Here is a 24,691-nt window from a genome sequence, read left to right on the forward strand (position 1 = left end):
TTTTACAGAAAAAAGAGATTAGAAATCTATGAGTTATATCTTACCTTACTTCACTTACTCTATGCAGTCCTAAAATAAAAAATTAAAAGCAGTTCTGCCAAACGCATGATGTCCATTAATGAACATTTTAGGATTCTTCATATATCACCCTATTTTCTTTTCCATATTATTAAAGAATATTTTTGAGGCTTCTTTATTCCATAAATTAATTTCAGAAATGTTTATCTACATGTTTATTCATAGATATTTTTGGCTAAGCTTGCTTATTCATAAATATCTAGATAATTAAAGGATTTCATCATTAGCCTTAAAAAATGTGTTGCTTCTTTTGATATATGTTACATATAGTACTGTACTTGTAACCAGAAAGTTAGGTTTTTCCTCCCCTTGCTTTTTAGAGAAACTCTGTATTCACATCAAGTAATGCTGGTACAACTCCAGACAACAAGCACGCAAGCTCCTTCTGGTTCTATTTTAAAAGAGATTGTTTTGACAGCTCTAATTGTGGCATGCAGAAATTCTAGTCAGGTAGCTGAACTTGCATTTCAAAGACTATCCTTCAGGGCTGGATTTATTAAATATTAAATATGAGCATTAAGAATATCATACATTTTACATAGAATATTTTGGTTCCAACATGATTTCCTCATTGGTCAGTCCAATCCCTTGCCACTATCTTATTTGAATTATGTACTAGGCAAGGCATTTTCCTGTAGAAATCAGCAAGTTAACTGGAACATCCTCTCTGCAGGAAGGCCCTGTCAACATATATTACAATCCTTTTTCTGAATTATATTCTGATAATAAAGTGAAGTGGGTTAAGAAAATTAATTTTCTTTATAAGAAATGTCTAATGAAGCTTTTATTCACTTCTGACAGGGATTCACCATATGGTGTGAGCAACATCCTGGGCTCAAGAGGAAAAATTAGATTCCATTCTCCACTAAAAAAGGAAATGGATGTAACATGATTTCTAAAGTGGCAAATTAAGGAATTAATGACTAGATCACAAGGATTGAGACAAATATTTTAATAGAACAAGTATATATAAAATATTACTGTTGTTGTATCCTTTCTTATAAAGATCCAGACAGGATTAAAGGATTTCCTAAAGACTACTAATGCCTACCACTGTGATTAAAAGTATTCTATTTTTCTCTAGTAGACATTTATAACTACAAAAAGGGAATTAACTGGACAATAGTCAGGTTGTACAACTGGCTTTTTTCTAAGAACAAGATTTTTAGGAACAAGTATTTATTTGAAAGTGTTCTAACACTATCAAATTTTCCTATCTAGAATCCAAAATATTAAAAAATCCAAATAGCTAGATTTTTTTAATGTACTAAAAACAGTGCCTGATACTTACCAGGTATTAAGCATATATTTGTTTACTGAATGACAAATAAGATGGATTAGAAAATGAACAAAGTCAAGGTCTGCATGGTGTATCTTTCATTTACTTTTAACCTTGTCTTTATATTTAAAGTATGTGGTCCTTCTTATAAAAGGCACGTAGTTGGGTCTTGCTTCACTAATCACCACTAATAATCAGAGAAATGCAAATCAAAACCAGAAGATATACCTCTCACCTGTAAGAATGGCTATCATCAAAAAGAAAGATAACAAGTGTTGCTGAGGATGATAAGAAAAAGGAAGCTTTATACACTGTAGGTGGAATTTTAAAATGGTACATCCATTAGAGAAAAAAATATGGCAGTTCCTCAAAAAATTAAAAATTGAATTACTATATAATCCAGCAATCCCATTCCTGTGTATACATTTGAAGGAATTGAAATCAGAATGTGAAAGAGATATCTGCATCCCCATGTTAACTGCAGTATTATTCACAATAGCCAAGATATGGAAACAACCTAAATTTCCTTCAATGGACTGAATAAAGAAAATGTGGTAAATATATATAATGGAATATTATTCAGCCATAAGAAGAAGAAAATCCTGCCATGTGCAACAACATGAGTGCATCTGAAGGGCATTATGCTAAGTGGAATAAGCCAGAAAAATACAGACATATATGTACTTTATGGTACCACTTATATGTGGAATACAAGAAAAAAAAAAGCCAATTTCAAAGAAACAGAATAGAATGAATGAAGGTTACCAAGGGTTGGGAGTTGGGTGATATAGATCAATGGACATACATTTTCAGTTATAAGAATAAGAAGTTATGAGGATCTCATGTACAACATGATGACTACAGTTAATATTGTATCGTGTATTTGAGCATTGCTAAGAGTAAATCTTAAGTTTTCATCCCAAGAAAAAATAATTTGTAACTATGTATGGTAATAGATGTTAATTAGACTTACTGCAATGGTCATTTAGCAATATATACAAGTATCAAGTTGTTACATTAGATCTTAAGCATTCTCATCACACACACACACACACACACACACACACACACACACAGCAACCTATGTAACTGTGAGGTGATGGATGTGTTAATTATCTTGATCCTGGTAATCATTCTACAATGTATATCAAATCACATTGTACACTTTAAATACATGACTATATTTGTCAATTATTCCTCTATAAAGCTAAAAAAAAAAATCACCATTAGGATTTAAACATTCACTGCATGTTCTGACCTCGGGATGAATCCCATCCTATCTTTATATCTAGTCATCTCAACTCAACCAGAAATGCAAACCTCCCTGATTATCTGTCATCATAGAGACTCACACTAGGTTTCCCTATTACATCCCATTTCCTACTCTTCCTATCCTTACAAATTGTGATATTGTGATTTATAACAAGAAATATATATTTGGTCTTTTTCCCCATTTCTGGCATAGAGCTCCTAAAACCCTTAGAATTTCCTAAGTGGTAAGAGCAATAAAGGTGTCTTGATATTCATAACAAACCCTTTTCAACCACACCTTTTTTGAAGGGTTTATGAATTGATTTTTGACCTAAGGATAGGGGCTGGTTGCCAGGAGAACCAACCAAGTGATTGGAGGGTTAGAACTTTCAGCCCCTTATGTTATTGCAGCATTATTCACAATAATCAAGATATGGAAACAGCCTAAATGTCCTTCAGTGGTTGAATAAGGAAAAAATTATATGTGTGTATGTGTGTGTGTGTGTGAGTGTGTGTATAATTATATATACATATATATATACACACACATATATATATATATGAATGTGTATTTGTTATAATGAAATATCATTCAGCCATAAAAAGAAGGAATTCCTCCCATTTGCAACAACACGGATTGACTGGAGCTCATTATGCTAAGTGAAATGAACCAAAAAGACAAAGATCAGGGAGAGGAGAGGGGCTGGCAGCTGAAATCAATAGTCAGTGGTCACTGATCTACTCAATCATACCCATGTAATAAAGCCTCCATAAAACTCCAAAAGGATACAGTTTGGAAAGAGATTCCAGGCTGGTGAACACAGGGAAATTCGGGGAGAGTGGTGCGCTCAGACAACATGGACGCCCCAAGTCTCTTCCCACATAACTTGCCCTGTACATCTCTTCCATCTGGCTGTTCCTGAGTTATATATCCTTTTATAATATACTGGTGATCTAGTTAGTAAAACATTTCTCTGAGTTCTGTGAGTCACTGTAGCATATTAATCAAAACCAAGGGGTGGGGGGTGGGAGGGGTGTTGGAATTTACAATCTATAGCCAGTTGGTCAGAAGCTCAGGTAAACAGCCTAGACTTGAGACTGGCATCTGCAGGGGTTGGAGGGGGAAGAGTCTTGTGGGACAGAGCCCTGAACCTGTGGGATGTGATGCAATCTCCAGATGATACCATGTTTCCCGAAAATAAGTCCGGGTCTTATATTAATTTTTGCTCCAAAAGATGCATTAGTGCTTATGTTCAGGGGTGTCATACTGAAAAATCATGTCAGGGCTTATTTTCCAGTTAGGTTTTATTTTCGGGAAAACACAGTATCAGAACATTGTTAGATTTGTGGGACACCAAGTCAGTGTCCACAAAGAACTTAGTTACTTGCTTGGTGGTGTGGAAAATACACGCACACAATGGACAAATCCTTCAACTGTGTCTTTTAAAATTCAATGGGGATTGACTTTTGACATCAATAGGGTGACTATGTATTCCTGTATCACATTACTGTTTTTCTAGTATCCCATCCAATAGATGAAAGTATTCTCGTTTACAGAATAAATTAGATGATCAACCTAATTATCAGTAAGCTCTCCTACCCTCCTGTTTCCCCCACCATAATTACAACTTGCTGTCCCCTTAGGACACTGCTTCCCCTGTAGCCCTCTCAAATAGAGGTTGCATTTCCTCTCACATCCCTCAAAGGCTGGAAGTAGGGTACTTTTCCTCTTTGATGGCCATTGTCACGTTCCGTCCTACTGGATTGCTCTCTCCTCCTTCTCCATTAAAAGCCTCTAGCCCCTTTGAAATGTATTGCCCCTTACCCCCTCTGTTGACATTATCTGTTAACCTCCAGTTACTTCCCCCACTCATTGATGAATTCAGCACCTACTTTCCACCACTCTTATTATTCTTGGGGACTCCCACACCCCCAAAAGTTATTCATCCAATTCATAGCCTCTTCATTCTTTAACTACCTAGCTCTAAACAACTAGTCTATCAACCTTAACATCATTTCTGTGGTCATACACTGGAAACTGTTATCATTAATAACTGCACCACACTTGAAATTTCAATTTCAAATGTCCTGTTCTCTGATCATCACCTTCCATCTTATTTATTCAAGAATAACCATTCCAGCAATTTTCATTAAGATCTCCAATCAATGACCATACCAATTTTTCACTATCCATGGTTCAGATGTCACTCTTCCCTCCTTATCCAGCCTAGATTCTATGGTCTAGTGTTGTAACATTACCCCAACTCCCTTACCTTCTCTCCTTCCCTTGTGCTCATCTAACAACACCCCAATCCAGTATCTGCTACTCTAGAACCATACACTACAGCAGAATGTCACACACACACACTCACACACACACACACACACACACCCAGACCTACTTCAAATTTATATTAATATATCTGAAAGGTGCACACAACAATACCTAACAATCCTACTCTCTCCCTCAGTAAATCCACTCTCTAGAAAACTATTCCTTGAGCTCTCGCCATACACACATCTCAATATCCCCCTTTACACTTAATTGATAACTTTGTCACATTTTCCACAGGGGGGAAAAAAGGCAATTTGATAAAAATTTTCATATTTTTCTTCAAGCAAGTCTACCAACCTACCCATATGGCTATTAGTAATATCACGTATCTCCTTAAAATAATTCCTCTCCTTTGATCCCTCCAAACTATAGTTTCTCTAAAAAATTCCATAATAGTTATTTGTGTGCTGCTTCCTTCTCATCATTTAGCACACAACTGAAATGTCACCTCTTCCAGCAAGGCCTTTCCCACTACTGTGACTAAAGTCTCATCATACTCCTCTACAGACCTCTTTTCAATAGCAGGTATCAATACCTGAAATTATTTTATTATGGTCTGTCTCCAACCCCAAGAATTCCAACTTCTTGGATACAAGGATTCTGTCTTCTACATCACTGTATTCTCTTTTACCTAAAATAGAGTTTGACACATATAAGAGCTAAATAAAAGTATCTACTAAATAAATGATTTATTGGACTGATTACTGACAAACACTAAGTAAACCAAGATCTACTAGTAGTAGACAGACATAAAACACAGAACTTATACTTTTACTGTGTACTGAAAACTGATATTTTTATGGATACACAAGCCGATTTCACTACTAAAATCATCATGTCCATTATCCAAAATAATGGTAAATGCCTGGAAGGATATATTACCCAATAAATTATTTGATGCTAAATACTAGGAATAATTCATATATTTCAAATTGAATATTCCTGATATTTTAATAATGCTGTTAGTGAGAATCACCACAAAAATAAAACAGCAATTCATTTTTTAAAATAATTCAAGTAACTTTTGTTATCAACAAAAAATAGTAAAAGCATTATTCAAAATAACTACTAAGTTATTAGTAATTTAACAATTTTTTAAATGGAAGTTAGGTTTAACATTTTATTAAGAATTCACTGAATATTAGATATTATAAATTATAAATGTTTAATACTAAGTAAGAAATATTTACCCCATCAGCAAAGACATTTAAAAACTCTAAGTTAAAATGAGGACCAGTACTCTTAAAAGGAATGAAATCAATTAGCACAAACGAAAAATCAAAAACTGACATCATAATCCATTTTTCCTACTTTAACTTACTGAACAAACACTTCATAAAAGGACTAGCCAATTTGTTAACATATTTTCCCTTAAAATTTTTCATTATTTCTATTGATCTTTACTCTTACCTTATTCACAAAACAGAGATTTTTTTTTTTGATAGATTATATATGCCATGGGTGAAAGTATCTGTCATTATTTGACACATACGATTTGAATTTGCAAGAGTTCTTAAGATAACTAAAAAAGTATGTATTAAAATATGTTAAAACGACAGATATAAAATATGATTTTGTTTCTATAATTGTAGATATTCCAGAAATGGAAAAAATAAAAGCTTACATTTTAGATCCAAAATCAGTGTTTTGCATATACATTTAAAAGTGTTTCTTCTTTGATTCTATAAAGAAGCAATTTTAGAAATAAAACTATTTAATAAAGCCAAAATAAAACACAATTATATTTGTAAAATCTGATGATCACATTGTAAATTATTGCCTTTTTAATATCAACTAGTGTTTCCCATAAAATTACATACATACAAAAATATATAATAGATTTTTCACCTTGTAAATAACATATTTTGGGGCAGAAATGGGTAACTGTTATTAGCATGCAAAATCAATGAGAAGTATATCTGTGATGAAAATAATCCTGAGGCAGATGTGCTTTTAAAAATGTTTTTATTCCTTAATATACTTTGAAATAACAGTAAATTATAATTTCTTATTCAAAGGATATCAATTTGTTTTTTTTTTTAAATTCCTTATATCAATAAGTTTCCTTAAAAAATTATTATGTTGTTAATTCAAGTGAACATTTATTAAAGACTAAAAAACAATCACTTGTTTCTCTAATATGCTTTCTTTAATAGAGTAAGGGAACTGAGTCATCAGCATGGAGCCAGTCCTGGCACACTAACTTCCCAGACAAATTTTAAATATAAAATTGTAAATTGTTGAGACCAAAATTGGATCGTTTGTAAAGAAAAATACTTCTGCAACAATACAGAAATAATTAGTGAAAATAAAAAATGAAAATAAAAAAAACTAATATACAGTATAAGGATAACAGAAAAGGAAAGAGGACTGAGAGAGAGAAGAGAAGAGGAGGAGGAGTCTGGAAAGAAAAAAGAAAGTGTAAAGAGAAAGGAGGAAAACATTGGTGACTATAGTTTATAACACTAGATTATATAACTGAAATTTGCTAAGAGGGTAGAACTTAAATGTTATCGCAAAAAACAAAAAAGAAATATGTGAGGTGATGGATGTGTTAATTAACTTGATGGCGGGATCCTTTCATATATGTTTATGAAATCATCATGTTGTACACCTTAAATATTTTACAATTTTATTCATCAAAGATACCTCAATAAAGTTGAAAAAGAGAAAGGAGGGGTAATATGCTAAGCAAACCTAATAAACAAAAAATTTAGATTGGACAAATTAAGAGTTAGTGATTCTAAGGGGGTCGAAGGGTGGTAGATGAGGGTAAAGGGGATCAAATATATGGTGATGGAAAGAGAACTGACTCTGGGTGGTGAACACACAATGGGATTTATAGATGATGTATTACAGAATTGTACACCTGAAATCTATGTAACTTTACTAACCATTGTCACCCTAATAAACTTTAATTTTAAAAAAAGTTAACGATTCATTCTATGCTATGGGACATAATTAAATGCAAAGTTTCATTACATCTAAAAACAGTAAATGTACCTATAAAAATATCCATTCATACCTATTTTTAAGGCATAAATCTACATAGTAAAAGTCCAGTTATAGAAAACTTTTGCATTCATTAAGTCAAACCTAATATTTTACTTAGAGCATTTTTTTTATCAATAACATTTACTTCTATACCAATGACAGCTGTATTCAAGAGTCAACTAGTTACCTCCCTGAAATTCAGCATCATTCAAGGGAAAGGAATTGCTAATAACACTTTTAGAAATTTCACATTTAAAAACAGCCAATTTGGGGCAATAAGTGGGGATATGTGATGAAGAGACTGAAGAGGTTATGTAGAAGTGCTCGTCTACATAATTCACTAACAATAGTGGTAGTGAGGAGCTTGCTCTTTCCAAAATCTTTAGGAAAAAAACCCTAAAATTGTAATGGTCATGACTAAGAAAAAATGGGTTCGGAGTCTTAAAGTGGGGGAACATAATTTTTCATAATATAACTTTTATGTTCCACATAAGAAATCTTATAATCCAAGCTACAGAAAGCTGGCAAGCACTGTAACTCATTTCATATAGTGTAGTTCTCAACTCTTTATTCATGTGTGTAAGAAACTCCCAAATATCACACATTACACAGTGACTTTCACAACTGGGCTAAACGCACAGTCGCATAGTCACCGTGTATGTAACAGAATACTGTCCTCTGAGTTACATGGTTTCAGTAATTCACAAAACAATCAGCCCACAAAGTGTAGAGTGTAGTAAAGTCTACTATGGGTTACAAAATCCACAAAACCTGAAACTAGTCCAGGCAAATCAAGTAAATATAAAGCATCTGATTTTAAAAGCCACCTAATACAACAAAAAGTAACAACTTTTAAAAGCCAGATTGAATTTTCAGTTAAAAGCCTCATAAAATACTACATACTTTGAGAATTTTTAGTAACTGAAAACATTAATAATAATTGTCATAACTGCTTAATAAGAGCAAGTAACTAAACAAGTATTGTACACTACAGAAGATTAGATGGAATCATACTGTTAAGAGGTCAATAAAACAATTTTAAAAATTAGTAAAATAATTTAGGAGGTCAGTAAAATAATTTGGAAAACTATATATTTTTTCTTTTTAAAATTTTACACATTTCCAAAACCATCAAATTTTAAACTTCATTAAGTGTTCGAAAAAATACCCTAAATACAGTATTTAAAAGGAGTAATTATTCTAAAAATGTCAACATGAACTAAAATAAATTTTTAAGACTTAAATAGTATCTTCTGTAGGAAATTTCTTTTTAAAAAATGTTTAAGAAGCCATTATAATTATTATATATTATTTTCTATTACACCTAGATAATAACTTGATAATAAGTTTTTTAGATTATAAATGAGCTAACTTGTTTTTAAATCCAAGAAAAGTCAACAGTAGAAGAGAGAAATCTAACTTTTAATATTTTAAAATATTTTCTGCATAGTTTCCCCAAACATTCATTAGCTTTCTAATTACGATCAACATTAAAGCTTTTAATAAGGGTTTGCAATAAACTAATAAATAAGGATGAAAATGGTCAGAACTATCTACTGGTGTATGTCTATATATATATATATGAAGCTTACTTTTAAAACTCATGTTTAATTTTTCCTTACATCCTATGACTGGACACAAGACGCTCTAGAAGTCATGAAGAATAAAACAAAGTCCCCTCTTCTTGCCAAAATATGTATTTAACTGTAGCAGATTTAAGTTAGATATAAATATATATTACATACACGTCTCTTATTCTATACAAAATCTCAGAAAATATTTTACCAAGGAGATAGGGGAAATTCATTCTCTCAAATTGAAAGTTTATGCCCACAAAAAAAGTTTTAAATAGACCTAGTTACAGAAATATGTTCTTGAAATTACAGTTGTATTATATTCTACTTCAGCTATGTCATATGAAAACTTCAATAAAACTAGTCTATCAGAGTCAATAAACTGGTGCAATGAATACTGAAAATTTTAAACTTATCCACAATGATTACAAATAAAAAACACGTGCTATTTCAAAATTTGGGCTACTACCCAGAGCAAATTATAGATTCAATGTAATCTCTATCAAAACACCAATGGCATTTTTCACAGAAATAGAACAATCCTAAAATCTATATGGAACAAAAGACTCTAAATAGCCAAAATAATCTTGAGAAAAAGAACAACGATGGGGGCATCATGCTCCCTGACCTCAAACTATCTTACAAAGCTATAGTAATCAAAACAGTATGATATCAGCATAAAAGCACACAGATCACGAGAACAGGAGAGAGCCCAGAAATATACCCGTACATACACGATCAATTAACTTACAACAAAAGAGCCAAGAATATACAATGGATTAAAGGGACCCAAAATTTTGCCACCTTGAAGCTGGTTTTGGGGATACTGATTTTCAGCTGTTTATTAAGAAACAAGCCTCAGAAAGAACCTTTAACCCTCTCCCATTTCCTGCCCAAGAGACGCAGACAGAGAAACCTGCTTTGGGAAGGAAGTCTTAGAATGCTGCCTTAGCCTAATTTGAATTAAGTATGGAAAATAAGACAACATCAGACAGGGCCCTATTAGCTAGATACACCACGTCCCATTGTTTCTGAGTTGCCCAGCAAGAATTTGCCTGCCATGTGTGTTCCATTCTTCTTCGAGTACTTGTAAATTACCCATTCTCACTTCTGAAATCTAACACCTCACCCTCTCCTTTCTCCTTTGTCCAAAAATGTCTTATATACCCAATACTGCCTCACTGTCTGGAATTTTCATGGTTATGTGAATTCCCCATGTGCATGTATTTAAATTTTGATTTTTTCCCCTGTTAATCTATCTATTTTAATTTGATTATTAGCCCAGCTAGAAGAACTTAGAAGGTGGGAGGAAAAACATTATTTTTTTTAGCCCCACAGGGTAAAGGACAGTCTCTTCAATAAACAGTGTTGGGAAAATTGGACAGCCACATGCAAAAGAATAAAACTGGACCACCATCTTACACCAAATTAACTTAAAAAATTACACAAAAATTAACTCAAAATGGAATAAAGACTTGAATGTAAGACGTGAAACCATAAAAATTCTAGAAGAACAGAGGCAGTACGCTCTTTGACATCAGTCTTGAAAATAATTTCTTTTTTTAATCAGCCATTAAAAGTAAAGGCAAAAAAATCAAAAATAAGCAAGTAGGACTACATCAAACTATGAAGCTTCTGCACAGCAAAAAACAAAAATACGAGGAAAAAAAAACATCAACAAAATGAAAGGCAACCAACAGAATGGGAGAAAAATATTTGCAAATCATATACCTGATAAGGGGCTAATATCCAAAATATACAGAGAATTCATACAACTCAATAGCAAAACAAACAATAATTTAAAAAAAAAAAAACAATTTGATTAAAAAATGGGCAGAAGACCTGAATACACATTTTTCCAAAGAGGATATACAAATGGCTAATAGTTACATGAGAAGATGCTCAGTATCACTAACCATCAGAGAAATGCAAATCAAAACCACAATGACATACCACCTCACACTTGTTAAAAAATGGGTATTATCTAAAAGACAAGAAATAAGTGTTGGCAAGGGTGTGGCGAAAAGGGAACACTTATACACTGTTGGTGGGAATGTAAATTGGTGCAGCTGCTATGGAAAACAGTATAGAGGTTCCTCAAAAAATTAAAAATAGAAATACCATATGATCCAGCAATTCCACTTCTGGGTATTTATCTGAAGAAAATGAAAACACTAACTCAAAAACATATGTGCACCCCCATGTTCATTACAGCACTATTTACAATAGCCAAGTTATGGAAACAAACTATGTGTCCATCAATAGATAGATGCATAAATAAAATGTGATATGCAAATATATACACACATACAATGGAATATTATTCAGCCATAAAAAGAATAAAATCTTGCCATTTGTGACATGGATGGGCCTTGAGGGTATTGTGCTAAGTTATGAAATAAGTCAAACAAAGAAAGACAAACACCATACGATATCACTTATATGTGGAATTATTAAAAAACAAAAACAAAAAACAGCCCATAGATACACAGAACAGATTGGTGGTTGCCAGAGATGGGGGTTCAGGATGGGCAAAACAGGTAAAGGGGGTCAAAAGGTGAAAACTTCCAGTTATAACATAAATAAGTCCTGGGAATGTGATGTACAGCATGGTGACTACAGTTAACAATACTGGACTGAATATTTGAAAGTTGCTATGAGTAAATCTAAAAGTTCTCACAAGAAAAAAAAATGCCATAACTATGCATTGTGACTAATGTTAACTAGATGTACTGTTGCGATCATTTTGCAATACATAAATATCAAATCAGATATATGCCGTATATCTGAAACTAATATAATATTATATGTCAATTATACCTTAATAAAAAAAATTAGGGGCCTTAATTGAACATTTAATCAATTAACTGAGTTCAAGTTTAGTCCCTAAAGAGTACTTACTTTCCTAATTCTGTTGTACTATTTTATAAAATATATAAATTCAGTCTAAACTACTTATTATTTTCTTTTGTTACTTATTACAAACTATAAAGTTCATGTACACTATTGCAAATTGATGTAGGTATCCTCTACTATAGATCTACACGTAATTATCTATGAAACATTAATGGAAACAATACTGTCCCAATCAGGCACAATTTCCTTCCATTTTATAAACATCTAAGCCAGTTCAGCAACTAATCACATTTCAGATTATGGATCTGAAAAAAATGTATTAGAGGCACATTTTTTGAAACAAACTCAGTATAAAATTTTTCTTTTTACTGAATCGGTGTAATTTTTTTTGTTTGCTTTTATGGCTATTTGTGTTATATCCTTCTTCTGGGCAAGTTTGGTATGCAACGCTCATTCTTTAGACAGTCAAAAAACACAGACTTAAATTGTATGAAAAGTTAACCTGGTATTGTCAGCTGAAGACACCATAAATAGCACCGTAAGAACATTGTACTAAATTTTAACACTGTTCATTAACAGCTCCATTTTCCTGAGTTTGCGTTTGTTCTTTGGCATCGGCTTAGGATATAATCCATTTTTCAGAAGGTATTCCTTGCTGAGGCGAATTTGAGCACCGTGCTGAAGCTGGAAAGAGCATAAAGCTTGAAGAGGGCGAAGCAAAGTCTGTTAAGATAAAAACAAAAAACAAACAAACAAAAAAACTAAAAAGAGTGTCTATGACAGTAATGATATTCTACCTAGGTTATTTTTTCCTTCAGAAACAAGAATTACGTTTATTATTATTATCATCATCATCGTCATCATCATCATCATCATAATCATTGGCTTTTAACTATGAAAAGCTATAGGTACTCTAATAAATCTAAGATACCTAAATACCACTAAGTAACTCCAATAAAAAGACACAAATCTATTTTCCATATAGATAATAAAGTCTGAATTTAGTTTCATACATTAATATTTTCAAACACCATGAAACAATTGTTGTCATTATAATAATTTAATCTGTAACAAGCAGACCACAAGAGACCTTTACATAAAGATTAGTTAATTCAGTTTCAAGTACCGACTGATACAAGCTTCTTGCTACCTGATAACAATTAGATGATGGCAGTAATGGTAAGTGGTTTACTAATTCACACTAGTCTTGGACCAAATACAAGTTAGATATCCAGGTTTTCGTACATTCAAAATAATTCTAACTGTGTACGTACTGTCTCAATTCAAATACCTATAGGGTCAGCCATTTAACATAAACATGTGAGTAAACCTGGTATACCCATAAGAAAACAGAATGTTGGAGTTTATAAAACAACTGGAGCATATGCTTTTCCTAAAGTTATTCAAATTAAAAAAAAAATTAAATGAAAACACTATACCAGTGTTTTAAACATATTTTGAGTCAGATTCTTTCCTTGGACCTGAGAGACCTCCGATCGAAATTAAATCTTTTAAATAACAATAGCAACAAATTGAGCAGAATGTTATGAAAAAAAGGAATAACGGAAAGAAACTGATGGATTTAACTACAAAAATTTCACAATGTCTGTGAAAATTTATTCCCCCACATACACAACGTAAGTGGTAGAAAAGGGCTTAATAGCTTTAATTTACAATGAACTCTTACAAATTGTGGCAGTCATTGATAGTTGCTGCTTCATTTCTACTCCTTTACTCCTTATTAAAAAAATCCAACATTTTATTCAAGGTGGCAAAATGCCCAGCTAGGAATATTACATTTGCTAATGACACAAGCTATCCAATGAGATGTAAGTGAAGTCCTTGGGTGGGGGGTTTCAGAGATACTCTTTAAAACAGGACAGACTTAGTAGGCATAAGCTTTTACTCTTTCTTCTTGCCTGGAACATGATTGTTAGAGGTAGAAGAACCATCATGTGATTACAGGGCAATAAACATAAAGGTTAAAACCAAATATATATGATGATGAAAGACAGGAAAAATCTGGGTCTCTGATGTCCTTTTCAGGCTGCATCCCCAGCCCTGGACTGCTCACCTCAGCTTTCTAATTTACAGGAGGAAAAGAAACTCCTGTATGGTTCAACCACTACAGTAAGTGCTGTGTTACATGCAACGAAATGTCATTCCCAACTGATATTCAACAAGAAAAAGACAACCACCCTGGCAAAACTCTGCATGACATCACTGTAGAAAGCCCCTTAGGTATGTTCTCATCATTTCTTTTAGTATCTTCATTTCTTCAAACGAGAGGAAATGTGGAAATGACTACATATTACTTTTACAGAGTCAACATAGTGGGCTGACTGGATTTTGAAACATCCTGCCTAGGAAACATACCTAGGACTATACACAGACTGAGACAATTGAAGGTTCTATTGCTGTTTTATGACATTTATTACATTCTTCATAGGCAGGAGAAATACGAATATTCCTATGGTTAAGGGCCTCCAACTTTTACCTCCTTAAGATAAGCGCCTATCAGTTTTCTGAGGTAATTAAGAGAATGAATTTTGGAGATAGACAGATGCAGATTAGATCCCTGCTCCATCTGCGGTAGTCACTAGGGCTATTCACGCATCCTTGGCACATGATCAGACTGCATTTTCCAGCCCGCTCTGAAGTTAGGCATGGCCTTGTAAGTTGTTTTGGTTAACAAAATGGAAGCACGAATAATGTGTGCCACCTCTGGACAGAAGCTTTAAAAGCTGTATACGTGTACGACTCACCACCTTCCCTTACTCCCTCCTTGAAGAAAGTACAATGACATGCCTGGACATGCTTCCATCAGCCTGGTTCCCTAAGTGACTGCAATGAGCAGAAAGCCCCCTGGCAACCACACTGGACAGACAGCATTAGAGAGACATGAACCTTTGTTGTGTTATGCCATTCTGATTTTGGAGTTTTACGTTACTGCAGCCTACCCTGGCCTATCCTGACTGATGCAAAGACTTACTAGCTATGTGTTCCCAGGTAAGTTATGTAACCTCTTTTTGCCTCATTTTCTTCATATGTAAAAATGAGGAAAATAATGTCTACTTTACAAAGTTATCATGGTACACTAAGATGATGCATTTAAAGTGTTTGGCTTGATAATAAGTGATAGCATTTCTATATAAATAAATAACACTCTACATGAGGCAATGTGAGAAGCTATATGAGAGATGGAACAGTTTAGAGGAACAAAGGAAATCCTCTATTTATAAAAAAAGGTAGTTCCTAAAAGTTTATTTGGGGGAAAATCACTGTTTCATAAATTCTTTTATCTGTAGAGCTTTCAAGGGACCATTATTACCAACTGCTGGTGTTGGGTGCAGCTAAGGCACTTAGGCTGTAGTTTCACTACAAGTAGTTACAAAAGTTCATAAGACTGTGTAGATGCCTGACCACTATACCGTACACCTGAAGCTGAAGCTGAATAGTACTGAATGTCAACAACAATCACGGGACGTGGAGTACAGCATAGGGAATAAAGTCAATGGAATTTTAATAGCTATATACAATGTTAGAGGGGTAATAGACGGGGTTGGGGGGCTATCACTTTGTGGGGGTATAAATGTCTATTACACTGTTTTGTACACCTGAAACTAGTATCAATCAATCAAGCAATCCACGAAGAGACCAAAAAACAAAACAAACAAAAAAAAAAACACTGTATTTAGCACCCGAAAAATAAACAATGTGAAAATGGGGGACAAAAAAGAAAAAAGCTCATAAGGTAAAATTTCATAAGTAGAGAAGGGTCTATACTAAAAAAGATTCCCAAGTTCAAGGCTTCCAAGGTACGAAAAGCCCTGGTAAAGTAGTGGAATGAAAATCACTAACTTTTATATCAAAATGTTTCTCATTCTACTGGCAAGAATCAGAGGGGAAAGATGGGGCAAAAGGATGAACTATTCTTAAGGGCCTGATCTGAGGCAATTAACACACATTATCCCATTCAATTCTCACAACAACACTATGAGGCTTTTTTTTTTAACATTACAGATAAGAAAACAAGCATAAGGAGATTACATGAACTGTCCACTGGCAAAAAGTGATGATGATTAAGTGAAGAAGTTTTCATTCAAACCTGCTTAAAGCTCCTATCAAGCTACTTCCAAGTGTTTGAAAAACTGCTCAAGAATAAAGGGTGAGGATGAATCAACAGGCTTTGAAGGCTATTCTATGCCAAGTTCTTTATTTTGAGGAGCCCTACCTCTAGAATGAAGCCAGCTGAAAAATTACTACTCTCCTTCATTACCTGAAGGTTTCAGGAGGATGCCATTAATACATGGTTATGGGGGGGGGGGGGGAATTGTATGCCTCCCGAGAAAAGAAAAACATCTATGCTCAGAGCAGAGAGTAACTGTGTTTCTCACAGGAATGTACTAATTTATTATTATTATTATTATTATTATTATTATTATTATTATTATTGTTAGATTTAAACTGGCTAGACTGGGGTTCCCCCACTAGAAAGCTAACTTTTGCCATCTGTAATAAGCAACTGGGGATGTTTCACTACGGATTTCTTCTGCTCACGCTCCCACCGACCATCTTATCAGCACCTCCCAAGTCACACATCTGATTGTCAAACATCCTCTTCCTACTCCTGGCAACTATTGGACAACTAGTACTTCTGGTTGGACAAAAAGCAAACACAATGAAAACTCTAGAACCTCACTATTACTTTTGCATTTTATGTTCAATTTGATCCACAGACAATCTAAGCTGAAAAGACGAAGGGTCCTATCACCGTATTTTAAACTTTGCCTGTTGCTAGATATTATACTCAAAACATAGGACGGTGTCCTGCTATGATGGTATATTAATTAATCCTAGAATAATGTATCTTGTAAAACTGGGGAAGGGGGGGACAGTAGCAGCATTAGTAGTACAAACCCCACCCAAACCCTAGCCCTATGATATTACAGCTACTAGTGTTAAACCACCACCACTACCAACATTAAAGCTTCTATTTATGATTGCTCTAAAAATCCAATTCCAGTTGTGAGACTAAGAGATATAAAATAAGTCCACAGAGGATTCTTTTCAGAACCGAAAAGGAGAGGAAAGAAAGTTTTAAATCTATAGCAAAAACACTGTATTTTTCCCTAAAGATTTGAACTTTTAATGGGTCCTAGGTCTGATGTTGGCTGATCCTAGAAAAACAGAGACTGTACGGAAAGCAAGCTTAAACAATAGCACTGGGTTTCATCTTTAGGATAGCTAAAAACAGTGTAGTTTTTGTTTTGTTTTTCCCTCAAGAACATACAGGAATGATGGTGAATAAATAATACAGAAAGACAAGTATAAGGGTATATTAAGTGCTGATGGCCAGGTACATAGAAGTAGGTGATAAGGTTAGAGGGGAGGGAGAAAAGTCTGAGAACACTCCCTGGTCATTTGGAATAAGACTCTAGGGTCCCTCATGATTTTTTTTCCCTCAAAGGAGAGAGAACAGAGGAAGAGAAATTGCCTAGATCTAAAACAAAGTCTACTCACACGGGGACACACACACACACACACACACACACACACACTCCATCTCATGAAATCCTACTTCTTTCATCAAAAGAAGCGTCTCCAGATCTGACATTTTCCATGGCTTAGGGTAAGGGAGAAGAAAAGGCAATTCAGTGCTTGCTTCTGGCATTCTTTAAATCTCTTTGCTCTGCATGCCTTTTGTTCTTTTTCTTGGTTGCTAGTCCAGTTACACTGACCTTAGCTTTTATCCATTATTGAAATTTCCTTCATGGCTAAGGCACACTCTTATAATAGTAACCACAGTGTATAATGAGGGAGAGAGACAGGAGGGAGTTATAAAACTTCATTTAATTATGTTCGTTATCCTCTGACTTTTCTTTTGGCGTTGTATTTATCAAAATTTTTCGGTGATTAAAAAACCCTAACAATGTAAGTTTTATTTCACTATTTTTTTTCTTTTGCAATAAGTGCAAAGTTTCTTACATGTTCCAAAAGACTAAGATGTTAATGAGCACACTGAAGCATTATTTTTTACTGATTATTAATTACATACGTAATCTCAGGCTTTCACAGAAATTAAATAAAATGATGATTGCAGGTTGTAACCTTTTCATATTATGCAGGCGTTTTTCTCAAAAAAATTATCTTTTTTATACTCTAAGCATGGCTAATAAGATACACAGGAAGTTGGTATACCTCCTCAAATAAAAGAACCAATGCAAAAAAATAATGTTTCTGTAAAATGTTCATCTTTTCATTAGAAAGGAAAAAGTTGAGTACAAAAAAACACTAAATACAAGAATAGAAATACAAAATATGAAAGAAAAATCTAGTTCCACAAAAAACTACTTAATGTTGTGATACATAAAAGCAATTTAGCATATTACAAATGCTGTTTGCACAGCTTAGAATGAATATTTAAATAATGCAATCTGGAATGCTAAACTAACACAAAAAAATACCAGAGGGGGAAAGAAGGTAATAAAAATACACAAATTTCTATCACAGATACATTCTATTTGTCACTTGAGCTACAAATTTAACAAGCTGTGCATTTCTAAATTTTCTAGATAAAATCTAACCGAACTCCTATTTTCAAAAACTACATAACCTTCCAAACACATACACACCTCTTGTATGTCATTATTTTTCTCCAAGATGGAAAGAGCAACAGCTGCACACTCCAGTGTAGAAAGGCACCTATTAGTTGGTTGTGTCCGAATTACATACTGACTAGAAACGCTAGTTTTTAACTGTACCTGAAACCAAAAACAGAATAGAATGTAATTTTTGTTTTAAATTTAAAACTATAAAATCTATTATTTAAATACTAATTACTTTAATTTCCATGTAAAATTGCCAGTTAAAAAATATTAAATGTATCGGTAACTTCTATTAATATCCTTTTGTTATTGTTAAAAAGAAGATACTTTCACATATATAATATCTGACAAAGAATGCACATAATGCACATAAATTTCTACAAGTCAAAAACAGAAAGACTAATAACCTCCCTCCCAGTGAGCGAAAGAGTGAACAGACACTTCATAAAGAAGATACAAAAATGGCAAATAAGTACATGTAAAGTGCTCAACATGATTTAATGCAAATTAAAATCACTATGAGATAACATTTCATACTCACCAGAACTGTTAAAATAAAAAAGACTAACACCATCAAATAGGGAGGATATGAGCAAATGAAAAACTTTCATGCACTATAGTGGGAGTGAAAATGGTTTAATCACTTTGGAGAATTGACATTTGGGTTTTTTATTTTATGGTTTATTCTTCCATTATTTCCTAATATAAACTGATAGGTGTATGTCTGTATGGGTGTGAATGTGTATAAACACACATGGACAAACACACATACACATAAAAACACATACATATGTATGTCCTCTCTTTTTAGATAAAAAGTAACATACTATACATATTTTTATCTATGAAGATAATATTTTAGCTGAGACCTAATGACTGAGACAAAGTCAATAAAAGACTCAAATGTCAACTTCACACCTATTTTAATTAATGAAATTCAAGTGATCTTACACTCATAAAGCCATATCCTTAGCTCACATTCTGATCAGATTCACGTTTAAACATGTATGGATAGATGAAAATTTCAGTTTTTATTCATAAAATACTTAAGCATGGGGATTGAAGACAGTGGTGTCTAAGTCTTAATACAGCAATTTATTAAAGTCGGGTATTCTCTCTTAATTTCTAGAATCTCTCAAGTCCTGTGACTCTCTCATTCCTTTACACCATTAAAACTCTCATCCATGGCATTTGTCCCTCAGTCCTTTTCCTCCTGTTTCTCACGCAGTCCCACGATGAGAAAGAGGAAGAGAGGAGAGGAGAAAGAAAGAAGAGTGGAGAGGGTAAGTGGGAGAAAGAAAGTGGGGGAGGGTGGGAGAGAGGGAAGCAAAGTGGGCACCATAAAAGATTCATTACAGAAGGTATCTGATTTTGGGATACACCCTTTAAAGCATATTTAACTAATAAGGTTTTACATATGATCATATTAAAATTATTCCACATTTCTACCAATGGGAAATAGATGCAAGGAGGGAAATGGAGAAAAATAGTTGAGAAACATGTATAATGCTAAAAGAAAACCTGTGATTAAATAATTGTAAGAACAATTCATAATGTTGATTAACTGTAATTCCTAACAGCTTTGATATTTCATCAAATCAACTAGGAGAACAGAGTACAGCCAACTGCTGCTTCAATACTCAAGTCCAAGACATCACTGGAGGAATTTATAATAAACATCTGATTATAACAAAATCTTTGGGAAACATACAAAATTCACAGTAAATTTTGATTACTGGAATAAATTTGATTTTTTTCTTATTTCAGGAGGAGTTTTGTTTCTTACTGTGGCCAACATGGCTGTATGAAAACTCAGAATTTGAAATTTGTCATGTTATAAGTCTTTAGAATATCCTATACAAATCATCTGTCCAGGAATTATCCAGTAACCAGATATAGTATTAAAAGAGTATATAACTAAGATCTGTCACATTATTAACATACATGTTATGAAAGCATGTTAATGTGATCTTCTCTAGCTCCTGCTTTTATACTTATATGCTATTTCTGCTTCATCACACAATTGAATCAATATGTAAATGAGCAAGTGCAGAAACTCTATTGATCCATGTTTTTCAGAAGTCACATGCATCATAACAATGTGTCAGAAATTGCCTCGTCTTCTTGAAAAAAAAGTTCAAGAAAACCCAAGGCAAAATTAATTATTCTAGGAAAGAAAAAATAGCATATAATGAAGCATGGTGTATAGAAAGAGGATCTATTGAAAGACTGGATTATTACATCAAACCTAAAAATAATTCATCAATCTCAGGCAAGTCATTGAATTTCTCAGTTCCTTCACACCAGTGAAAATCAGACAGCTGGACCTAAGGGTATTATATTATATTATATTAGACCCAGTATTATATTACATATATTATATTATATTACATTATGTTATATTATATTATATTAATTATATTATATTATATTAATATTATATTAAAGTTTGCTCCAAAACACACATTAGAGCTGATTGTCTGGCTAGGTCTTATAGTCAGGGAAATACGGTATTATCTCCATTTTACAGATGAGGAAACAGAAGCACACAGAGGTAGAGTAACCTACTCAAGGTTCCAAAATCACTCATGGCAGAACAGATATATGAATCTATAGTTTTATATGAGAGCCTGAGCTCTTCATCACCAGGTTAATAATTAAATGGATGAACTCTTAGACAAATCCCAACATATGAAACAAACAAGAAAAAAAATAACTTTTCTGCTAGAAAGCAAGGCTGGGGCACCCATGAAGAATTTTAGGGTTTTTCTGAACACAGTTTTTAAAACAATGGTATAGGCTTCTGGTCAAGATGGCAGAGTAAGTAAATTCTGTGCTTGCCTCCTTTCACAACCACATCAACCTTACAACTAAAGTACAGAACAACTGAAGTCAAGCTGAATAGAAGTCCTATACCTAAGGATATACAGAAGAAGCCACATTGAGGCTACTAGGAGAGGTATAGACGTGGAACAGGCTGGTCCTACACCCACATGTGACAATTAAAAATTGGAAGGGATATCTCAGCTACAGAGGTTCCCCAGAGGAGCAAGGGATCCCAGCCCCACACCAGACTCCCCAGCTCACAGCTAGAGTGCCAGGGAGAAAACAGCCCACAACTCTGGCTTTGAAAACCAGTGAAAACTGTGGCTGAGTGAGATGGAGGGTGGCTGGAGTCCCAGGTGCTCCTCTTAAAGGGACCACACACTGACTTACTTGCTGACAGAATCACTTGCTCTGAGCTCCAGTGCTGGGGCAGCAGCTCAAAAGCCGCCAGGAACTGAATTGTCTGGCCTTAGGGTGATGACTAGAGGGGCAGGTTTCTCCCAGATAGAAGTGGTAGCAGGAGCCACTGTTCCTTTGTTGAGACCTCCCCTTGATCAGCATGTAGCCACAGGCGGCCACCATACCTAAGTCTCCATCAACCTGGCTAATACGGTTTGCCCAACCTGGTGATTCCCTGGGACCCCGTCTCACCCAACTTGCGGGCCTATCCAAGTTGCTTCCAGTGACTTTTCCAAACAGTCTGTCTTAGCTCATGCAGAATTTCTAAAAATCTCTCAAAGATTCACAAACCCCAATCAAGCAGCATCTGGTCTTGGCACGTCCCGTAGCTCTTGCTAAGCAGGCCCAAGTCCAGCACTAGCAGCAGGCCGCCTCAGTTTGCAGCTTAGCCTCTCCCTGGCACCTCTAAACCCAACACAGCTGGCAACCAGCCGCAGGTCACTTTGTAGCTCATATGAAGTGGCCTCAGGCAGGGCGCAGGCAGCAGCTAATCTTAGCCTGCAACAGGGCCTCTCCCCAAAGGCCCCAGAACCAACACAGCCAGCAACCAGCTTTAGACGACACCAGAGTACCACCTAATCTCCTCCACAAATGACATATTCACACCAAAGGCAGACTATAGACAGACACCAGAGCCCTGCTAAAGCAAATCCTGCTCTATAGGGTCAGTGCCTGCACAGCAGCTCCTCCAGTGTAGTCACAACCAGTCCTCACAACCAATCAGCCTGAAGGTCAATCCCTCCCATTGACATGCAAACAGCAACCAACTACAACAAAAGGGCACACACAACCCACACAAGGGACATACCTGGCGCACCCGACTCAGGTGAACAGGGAGACTGCACCACTCGGCCCCACAGGACACCTATTACATAAGGCCACTCTACTAAGACCAGGAGACACAGCAGCTCTCTAATACAAAGAAATAAACACAGGGAGGTAGCCAAAATGGGAATAAAAAGAAACATGTCCTGAATGAAAGAACATAACCAAGTTCCAGACGAAGAACTAAACAAAATGGAGACAAACAATCAGCCAGATTCAGAGTTCCAAACACTGGTTATATGGATGCTTAATGATTTCAGTCAGAACTTCAACAAAGAGATAGGAAACAAAAATGGAAATAGAAAATGTAAAAAAGAACCAGTCAGAAATGAAGAAAACAATAACTGAAATTAATATTACTTTAAAGGGAATCAACAGATCAGATGAAGCAGAGAATCAAATCAGCAATTTAAAAGCTAAGGTAGCAGAAAACACCCAATTACAACAGCAAAAAGAAAAAAAGAATCCTCCCCCCCAAAAAAAAATTGAGGAGCGTTTAAGGGGCCTCTGGAACAACATCAAGCATACCAACATTTGTATCATAGGGGTGCCAGAAGGACAAGAGAGAGAGCAAGGAATTGAAAACCTATTAGAAGAAATAACGATGGAAAACTTCCCTAACCAGGTGAAGGAAATAGATATTCAAGCCCAGGAAGCACAGAGAGTCCCAAACAAGATGAATCCAAACAGGCCCACACCAAGACACATCATAATTAAAATGCCAAAGGTTACAGACAAAGAGAGAATTTTAAAAGCAATAAATAAAAGGCAGTTAGTTACCCACAAAGGAGCTCCCATAAGACTGCCAGCTCATTTCTCAACAGAAACTTTGCAGGTCAGAGGGAATTGGCACAAAATATTCAAAGTGATGAAAAGCAAGGACCTACAACCAAGATTACTCTACCCAGCAAAGCTATCATTTGGAATCAAAGAACAGATAAAGAGTTTCCCAGACAAGAAAAAACTAAGGAGTTCATCACCACCAAACCAATTATTACAAGAAATTTTAAAGGGACTTCTTTAAGTAAGGAAAAATTTAAAAGATCAAAAACATCAATAAAATGGCAATAACTACATATCTATTAACAATTACTTTAAATATAAATGGATTAAATGCTCTAATCAAAAGGCATAGGATGGATAAGAAAACAGGACCCTTACTTATGCTGCCTACAAGCGACTCACTTTAGACTGAAAGACACATATAGCCTGAAAGTAAAGGAATGGAAAAAGATACTTCATAAAAATGGAAATTAAAAAAAAAAAGAAAACAAATTAAAAAACAGTGGGGATAACAATATTTATACCAGTCAAAATACACTTTAAAATGAAGAGACAAAGTAGGACCCAGTAATCCCACTTCTGGGTATTTACCAAAGAAAACCAAAACACTACTCCGAAGGGACATGTGCATGCATATGTTCATTACAGTATTATTTACAATAACCAGAATATGGAGGCAACCTGGGTGTCCATCAACAGATGAATGGATAAAGAAGAGGTGGTACATATATACAATGGAATATTACTCAGCCATAAAAAAGAATGAAATCTTGCTGTTTGCAAAACATGGATGGACCTAGAGGGTTTTTGTGCTGAGTGGAGC

The 24,691-nt window shown here is 34.5% G+C and overlaps 1 protein-coding gene across 2 annotated transcripts in view; it reads right to left on the reverse strand.

The window, feature by feature from the left end:
• Positions 1-11,048: 11,048 nt before the first annotated feature.
• The window catches only part of DTWD2 (DTW motif tRNA-uridine aminocarboxypropyltransferase 2), a 113,109-nt gene continuing 99,466 nt past the window's right edge, over positions 11,049-24,691 (reverse strand). The window contains exons 5-6 of one of the 2 annotated variants that reach the window (XM_019746522.3): positions 19,003-19,131; positions 11,049-13,090 (exon numbers count right to left, since the gene is read on the reverse strand). In XM_019746522.3, the coding sequence (XP_019602081.3) occupies positions 12,920-13,090; positions 19,003-19,131 (300 nt within the window). In that variant the 3' untranslated portion in view covers positions 11,049-12,919. The remainder of the gene's footprint in view (positions 13,091-19,002; positions 19,132-24,691) is intronic. The other variant, XM_074328577.2, reaches the window with a different exon arrangement.

The sequence above is a fragment of the Rhinolophus sinicus genome, chromosome 3 (genome assembly GCF_057876585.1).
Source record: "Rhinolophus sinicus isolate RSI-liver-muscle chromosome 3, RSI-T2T, whole genome shotgun sequence".
NCBI classification, from domain to species: domain Eukaryota; kingdom Metazoa; phylum Chordata; class Mammalia; order Chiroptera; family Rhinolophidae; genus Rhinolophus; species Rhinolophus sinicus.